At 35.0% G+C, this 8,885-nt stretch overlaps 1 protein-coding gene across 1 annotated transcript in view; it reads left to right on the top strand.

Moving 5' to 3' along the window:
- Positions 1-8,885, top strand: part of DR1 (down-regulator of transcription 1) — a 12,340-nt gene extending 3,455 nt beyond the window's left edge. Inside the window, exons 2-3 of the mRNA XM_009290464.1 lie at positions 2,427-2,590; positions 5,902-8,885. Of these exons, the coding sequence (XP_009288739.1) occupies positions 2,427-2,590; positions 5,902-6,048 (311 nt within the window). The 3' untranslated portion in view covers positions 6,049-8,885. The remainder of the gene's footprint in view (positions 1-2,426; positions 2,591-5,901) is intronic.

The raw sequence follows: 8,885 nt of genomic DNA, 5'->3' as shown, positions 1-8,885 counted from the left end.
CCCCAAAAAAAAAAAACCCAAAACCAAAAACCAAACCAAAGCTGTGTTTTGGGATTCAGTTGTTTAAATTTGGTGTGATCATTCTAACCTCAGTAAGATACCGAATTTTCAGCAATCTGGGTAGACATGTAGATTTCAGTCTCAAAAAATAGAAAGGCTCTCAGTTTTGGTGGAACAGTAGCTCTGCTAAAGTAGTAATCACTTGTCCCACGCTTTAGCACCATGCGGGTATAAAGGGATTCATATTCCTTCCATGTGTGTGTTCTGTAAAGCCTTGATGTGTTTCAACAAGATAGTAAATTTCTTAAGTCATTTCACAGCCAGCAGAATTTTGATGCACTAGACCTATGGTGCATATATGGTTCTTCATAGCTTTATTATGTTGAACAATGGTACAAATCTGTCTTGGTTCTATCACACGTTTTCTTTTGGATATTTTTTTTTAGTGTGCTATATTCAATACATAACTGTAAGTTCTTTCCATTGATTTATTTTCTTTTAAGGGACATTTAAAATTCCTGTAAAAACACATCTTGCTGTTGACTTCAGATTGGGCAGTTGTTCATACTCTGCAGCAGATTGCCAACCCTGATCACTGCGAATGTTCTTTTGACGAACACCTATGTATTTGCTATGATGGTTTGTCTTAGTGATGTTAGACTTGTAGAGTTCTTAAAATTTTATACTTTGGTTAAAACAAAAAACCAAAACAACTTTGGTTAGTTTACTGTATATACTGTTTACATTTTAAAATTGAATGAGTTCTTAAATATTTATAGACTGCTTAGCTAACCGGTTCTGGACCATGAGACATGGCTTTGCCTCCTGTCTGCCGAGGTTGGATTAAACAAGATTCTGAAGGTTTTTGGTAATTCTCGTAGAAACTGAGGGCTAATTGAAAAAAGTGTTTCCAGTGTCTCTGTGTGGGCTGAGGCTGAACTGACATACTGTCTCTGAAGTAATTTGATTATCTGTAAATCAGTTTGTCTTCTAACTTTATTTTTCTTAAGAAATAGGTATTATGTAAATTCATTTGCCAAATGTTACCTGTTAAAGAATGGTAGTCCTGTATGACTAGAGAGCTGCACTGTACTGCCCTATTGAAGACAGTGTATTAATTGTCTCCTTGAGTACAGGTTGGAAGCTGAAAATTTACAGAATGCCTTTGGGTTGTTGTTTAGGTGTATGATACAATGGCATGCTGCCGTAATTATGGGTAGGGAAAGGTTGCTTACAAGATTAATGTTAGAATATAGTCTGAGTTAGTGTAACTAACAGCTTGTTTATAGCAAGTTGTTGATTGCTGTTGTGCAGTTTATTTTAGTGCTATTTCTTGAATAGCTTGTGACATAAGGTTGAAATAAAGTAAGATAAAGGTTAAAACAACTATCATTCCATAAAGAAAACTCTGATTTATGTAAATGCTGGAAATGAACCAGGTGTTTTATTAAACTGGGACTTGTTTCTAGTATAATTGGTGTTTATGTAATATTTCTAGCATATTCTGTAACAGGTTCCACTTTGAGGTGTGTGTATATGTGGAGGCATATCGTAGTAACTGGTGAATCAGGAAACAGAGTGTGCGTTTCATCACATGTTCTACCTGGGTTTTTATAATCCTTCCTGTTACTTTTGCATTCTTTAAAAAAAGCTGTTGTCACAGGATATAACTGCATTTCAGATTTCTTTGGGCAGATAAAAGTGCAAGATTTTAGTTTCTGAATACATTTTCATGTGGAGATAGGTAAAAGGGTTTCTGTTGAGAAATAAAACAATAAAGAGCTGCTACATAATTTTATATAACTTCATATGTGTGAACTATGCATTTTTAGCTTCTTGGCACTTGAAATATGAATTTACATATTAAAAGGCAAAAGCTTAAATTCATAGGTCTAAGGTAATATTAATTATTTCTGTCTTAATGAAGGATCTGTGATCATTTTACATGCATTGGTTTTGCTCTGTTATAGATTGCTAATTGAAGACTTACACCAAAACTGGAAAGACAGAATCCCTGAGAGATTAAAGGTTAACAATTCAGATAGGAAGGACTTCTTAGTTGTATAAATTCTGCTTGATTCTGATATGTAGAAGACAGGAGAAAGATGTCTTTTGAAGAACAACGCCTATCTCTAGCAAAATGTATCTGAAAGCCCTGGATCCTCTGCAAGCGCAGGCTTCTTTGGTTGTACTTGACTAACCTTAATTTTTCTAGCCTGAAAACATGAGCTCTTAAATGGCATAGAAGAAGAGACAGGGAAAATAGCTGTCGGATCTTCTTATGACCACAGATTTTTGATCACTTTTCTATCATCTGGTGACAACCTTTTTACTTCTTTGTTTTAATCTTTTAAATAAACAAATCGATATCTATTCTCAAAAGCTTTGTAAAAGACGAACAATGTGTTTTCTTTCTTTCTTTCTAGCACTAGAAAGTTTGGGGTTTGGCTCCTATATCAGTGAAGTAAAAGAAGTCTTACAAGAATGCAAAACAGTAGCACTAAAGAGAAGAAAGGCCAGTTCACGCTTGGAGAACCTCGGCATTCCGGAAGAAGAGCTTCTAAGGCAGCAACAGGAATTATTTGCAAAAGTAAGTGAAGCAATACTTGTACTGATGAGGTTGGAATGATTAATGCTGCAGATCTAGTGCCACAAAAACATGCGCACACCTCAAGAAGTATCCCCTTCCTTGTGAATTGCTGTGGCATCTAAGATGCTATTGACCTTGCTGTTTGAATTGGGGAAAGTAAAGTCAACAAATAAGATGCTGCTACTTGTTACTTCTGTGATTTGACATATAGGACTTTGTACACAAGCAAATTTTATACTCTAGGTTTAAAAAGCATGTTTTTTTGCTGCTACTTAGGTATTTCCATTCTACTGTAGAGAATACATTAAGAATTACTTGGCTGACAAAATAAAAGAATGACAGCTGATGTTCTAGGAAATTACCAGTTTTGATGCATTAAAAAGTGAAAATACCTTTTCTGTTTCTGGCCATCAGTGCATAAATGTTATTTCTTAGGCTTTGAAAGAAACATTTAATTGTTCAAAATTTCTAATTTGTCTTTTCCATCTTCCTTTACTCTTGGCAAGGCTCTAATTGAGTGAATTCATGCATAAATTTTTAAAGAGGCAATTCAGGCATAGGAAGAGCATTTGCCTGCAAATACTGTGTGCGTGCACACACACATTCTCCTTCATCGAAGCCTTTTCCCTTCCTCGCTTTCCCAGATAGTTTGTGAACATCTCCAAGTTTGAATGACTGAAAGCCAATTTTATTTATTTATCTTTCTACACCATCTTTCTCTCTACTATTCTCCAAGTTTGACAAGAAGACCATTCTCTAAACTAAGTGATGTGAAAATTATCTTGGATTTCTCTTTCCTCTTACCCAAGGCATGAGTCTTGTTTGCTTACTTTGATTTCCTCTGGTGAAAATGCTTATTCAGTTATATGTTACCATGTCTGATTGCTGTGACCTTCACTCCCCTTCCCTATACTTGTATCTTGCCGACACACTTAATGACTGTTGTCTGTCATATTACAACATGCAAACTATTTTAATCTTAATTGCATGATGAATTTTAAGGCATTTACATTTTCAGCATACCGCATAGCTATTGTCAGCATGCAGTGAACTAGTTTTGATAAATTCACGTGTGCCTAACTTTTGTTTGACTGTGCTAACATTAGAAAAACCAATAAGGCTGCTTCTGGATTAAGGGTGAGATTTACAAATAATAGTCAGTTTGATACCTGTTTTTTACTTACTTTTTTTTTTCAAATAACTTAGCATGGTATACAAAATAAAAAAAGAGCAAATAAGGTGTGTTAAGGGAATACTAGCTTCTGAGTAACATTTAAAAAAAAAATAAATGCTGAAATCATGACCACCTTATGTAAGCCACGCTTTATCTAAGGAATGGCCCCTTGAGGTAAGTTTGTTCTTAATTCTGTAATACTGTGCCTTAATGTCTAAACGAAGGCAATGCATGCAAGTTTGACAAGATTGTATGAATGATTTTTTAAAATAGTCTTTGGTAATATGGAAAACCTTTGCTTAGATTCAAAGATGGCAGTCTCATTTTTCAAAAATACTAGTTGTGATATGCTGTTGGAGGTACTGTAATTATTCTTAAAAATAGTTACACAAGTGCATGTTTGTTTATTTGTGCTAATCCTGTTAATATTCTAGAGCATGACACTAATGATGACTTCTTGCTCTAGTTTTAAAATACTTGCCTGTTCATCTTATGAATGTTTGACACCTGTAGCTTGGATGATTGTAAATATTTGAAGTCAGTGGAATGGCTTATCCCAATGTTCATGCATGTCTAAGTTTCTGTGCAAGACAAGGGCCTTAACGGATTTGGGTTTTTTTGAGGCTTCCTCATTAAAGTTCATCTGTGCGATGAGTGAGTTAAGTTTACCAGACGCTTATAAAACTTCTTAGTCAATACAACTCAATGGAATTTTTCTTTTTTTTTTTTTCCATTTGAAATGGCTAAGTGATATCACTATAAATACGGCAGCGAGGGTAGGCACTGACAAAACGATGCATCTGGTGTGAAGTGCTGAGCCTCTGATTTCTGGTGCATGCATGTGTATCACCTCGTTGAGCGTACAGTAAACTTAATTGTAGCAGGGTCAGTAGGGAGCCCTATTGTTCTCTTGTGTGTGATAAATATTTATGCCTCTCCTATGTGTACAGATGCTGCTGTCTTCCTTTGTTTAAAACTTTACAATGTCTTAAATTGTTTTCCAACGCTTGTAAGCTCTCTACCACTTGAAGTTTGAAGTACTGAAGAGTCTTCATTGAGAAGGGATTTCTACCTCTGTAAAAGTATTTTCTTTTAATGCTAGAACAGACTGAGGAAATGTGACGCTTCTTATAATAATGGAAGACTGCCGTTTTTTCACTTCGTTAAGTAGATAAACTGGTTTTGATCATTTTCCAAAGCATCATCTTTTGGCATCTTGAAGTTTGCAAAACTAAAATTTGTTGATGCTTTGGTGAAAAATAGGAAAATTCAGTGAGCGCAATGGGATTAGAAGGGAAGTCATTACATTCTTAGTGATGACTTGTAAAAGTAGAAAAGTAAAGATGACTGAAGATTTTTGATTTTAAGAACTTTTTCCTGATGTTCACTCAAAGTAGAAATTGAAGTTTTAATCTTAACACAATTGACGAGTATACTGTTGAAATCAACAGTAATTGCTGAAAAACGAGTGAAAACCCTGGATAGAAAAATAAGAGATCACCAGTTGAACTATTTGAAACGTTTTGTTAGAACGTCTTGTACCTTTCAGTAAAGGACTGTAACTTTCTGTAGCAAAAGCCATCCTCAGTCTGCATACCCGAATTTGAGAAGACCTTACATTGCTCTGTTTTCCAAAGATTGCTTAGCAAAGTAAGATAATGGCTTTCTTTATGTTTCTGTAATAGCATGTGTCTTTGTGGTACTTTTGGATGATTTCATAATTGCAAGTTTTAGTATTTGTAATCAACAAAGCTGTTCTCATCTCAGAACTGTGATTAAATGTTAAGATCCCTTGAAATTGAAGCCTAGAATTTCCATTGCTTTGCCTCACTTAATTTTTCCATTAGGAAGTGGTTCAGCACAGTCCCTACAATGGAATTTAAGTACACTAGGTCCTGCCTCTTGTTTTTGTAACTAAATCCTCCAAATGGTGGCCTCTTCAGAGGAAGAGAGAATATAGCTGAATGTCTTGGTACAAATAATTAAGGTACTTCTAGATGTGTTTTTATATGTACAATTAATAAAAATTATACAAAAGGAATATGCAGGTGCAGATAAAACTGCCTTTAAAGATAAGATGCTCTAGAGATTCTTCACAAGCTATGTATGGCCTTAACAATTAAATTCATGTCTTTAGGCTAGACAACAGCAAGCAGAACTGGCGCAGCAGGAATGGCTACAGATGCAACAAGCAGCTCAACAGGCACAGCTTGCTGCTGCCTCAGCCAGTGCATCCAATCAGGCAGGATCCTCTCAGGATGAAGATGATGAAGATGATATCTGAAATTCACCAGCTGAGTTTGTCTTTACTAAGAAATATTTTTCCTGCACAATGAAAACAGTGAAATGAATGCTTACCTGTAAGTTTGTATGCATCATGGACTGGCAATTGGTATTCTAGGGGTGTCTGCTGTTGTGTGCTGTACATGTATAAACTGTCTTTTTTTGAACTCTTGAAGATTTAAGGTTCAGTATCATATCAACTTTGGATTTTTAATGGTGTATATGGAAATTTTAGATAGCAGTGCGTCATTTATTTGATCAATAAACAGTGTTACAATAAACAACGAGTTTATAAAATATAGTGAGATTTATACAAAAAGCTCTAAATCCACATTTGCATTTCTTCCCTTTTAACTAAACTATAAAATCTTACTTAGAATTTTTAATTGTTTTTTGGGGGAGTGGTACAGTAGACATAATCTGTTAATGGGAAAAAAGCAGAGTTCAGCATAGTAGAGTCTGAATTCTTAGTTCTTTTTAAAATGAGGATGTATATGGCAATAAGTATTATATATGCTCAAATACCACACTTGTTAAAATTCGAAAATGATACATTTTCACCAAGCTAGGAAAAGGTATGTTTAATAGGAGTTGTACAAATTCAGTCATTTTTTTGTATAGGGGTGAAAAAAATAAATCCATGGTTTTATTATGACATCCTTTGACAGTCCTAACTGAATATTTCACTTCAAAGACTGCCTGGTTTGAAGAACTAACTCTTCTATTATTTCACTCCAGTTTAATGTTAACTGTTGTTGATGGTATTTCGTAGTCCGGATCTATTCATATTGTTGAAATTTAAAGCTGGAACTTGATGCAACAGAATTGTTTTAGTTCCACTGATGTAACTGGGAATGATTAAGTATTCAAGCCTATGAAGGCAAAAGCGGAAGCTAAGAGCATGCTTACCATAAAAGAGGGAATTTATTTAACCTTGATTAGTCATTGTTGTCAGCATAATGCTAACATTCTCCAGACTAGATTGTCACTGGATTACTAAGATACCTTGTTGAAAGATAACATTTTCTTCATTCAAATTGGTTCATAGGTAAGTCCAAGTTTCTGATAAACTATTCCCCAAGAGTGATCAGCAATACATGGAACAGAAACGATGTAGTAGTCCGTTTGATAGTTAATTTGAAAATTCTGTTGATTAATGGATGAGCAGCTGTTCTTTGTGTTGAAATAAAGCACAGTAGTGTCCATTGCTGAGTTTTAATGTGTTACTTGAAGTAATACTGGCATGTCTTCTGGTACACTAATCTGAGCAGACTAGAAAAGCCACTTGCATGCTGCTGTAGGTGATCCAATAGCTCTCTAGCACCATGGATTGTTTTATTAACTTATGTCCTCAGCAGGTTGCTTTAGTTCGAATTCTCGAGGAGGGCTGCAGCAGCCTGTTTACATAAGGATGCAAACAGAAAATGATGTGCCCATTTTTACATAAAATCTGAACAAGGTACAATTGGCATATATTCGGATCTCGGTCACATAGTGACTTTTGATTTAAATTTGCGATACATTGAGTAGCATATTGAATAAATGTGAACACTTCCTTAAATGCATTAATGCAGTGAAAACTCAGAAAAGTATTTGTTTGAATGTTTACATTTAAAAAACCCCAAACAACAAAACGAACCCCCTTTCATGGATACTATATGAAATACGTTAGGCAAGGTTTGACCGAGGAAGTGGTTTTCTGTAAAGGTTTAAGTACCAAAGGTAGAAAATCTAGTCTAGTGATAGGATGTTAATGTGCAGTGTTGGCTTTTCTAATTTGTACTGTAACACCTTCACACTTTCTATTTTAAATGAGTCTTTTCCTTTTAAATAATATTAGGTATATTTTCACACCTTTCTTTTCTGATGCAGAATTCAGGTTAACATTTTACTGCATCTGGTATGTATGGTGTAATATGTTTGGATCCTTGTGACCTTTCTTTTGGACATTCTTGTGCTTTTTCATATGCTGTATTCTTCAAGCAATAAAATTCTGATGTGTTTTTATAAAATTGCTTTTATATTTAATGCATAGTCTGTCTTCTTCATTGCATTTATAAAGAAAAAAGTTAAGACTACTTAAAACTCTGCTGTTATTTTGACCCACTGAACGCTTCTTGTGACCAAAGTCTTTGCAACCTGAGTGCTGTTGGATGGCATTGCTGTTCACTGGGGTTGTTAATGCTTGCAAACAATACTTCTGGGCTTGACCTGCTCTATTTCCTCTTGGGAATTGCGTTTTGTGTATATGCATTTTTATAACCTGACCTTCTTAACTTGAAAAGTTGGACAAACCCCCTGTAGATCAGGTATAACCTACTGAAATACTTTCTGTTTAACAAAGTGGAAGACCACAGGCCTGGGGAAATAAGAATATATGTTAGTCTCCTGTTGAATTAATTTCACGTAGATAGTCTTGTTTAGAGACTACTTTACTTATTCAGCCATTCCACCTCAAGTATGAAGAATAAACTCTGGCAGTTGCAGGGGGAGAATCTTCACTGATCTTTCAATAACATAAGAATTTTGTATTACTTTCCTGTTATGCTTCCGTGTACTAGCTGTTCAGTGAAGACAAGGGATTTCTGAATTTGTGGTACCACTGGTTTTTTGGTACACCAGATACATAGAGTGTAAAGTTTGGTTAGTGAACTGTATTGTTACGTTGTCTCGGAAGAAACATGTATGAGGATGTGTCTGTTTCTTAAATATTGAGTTGATGAGATTATCTGTGAGTTTTCCATAATTATTCTGACAGTCTGTTTCAGAGTGCTTTCACTAAGTGACTTTCTTGCGAAATCTTTCTTTTCTGTTACTTTAATAAAGCGTATGTCTGCA

Source organism: Aptenodytes forsteri, unplaced genomic scaffold (assembly GCF_000699145.1).
Source record: "Aptenodytes forsteri isolate BGI_AS27 unplaced genomic scaffold, ASM69914v1 Scaffold237, whole genome shotgun sequence".
Taxonomy (NCBI): Eukaryota; Metazoa; Chordata; class Aves; order Sphenisciformes; family Spheniscidae; genus Aptenodytes; species Aptenodytes forsteri.
The sequence above is the reverse complement of the archived record's forward strand: the minus strand, read 5'-3'. Positions and strand labels throughout refer to the sequence as shown.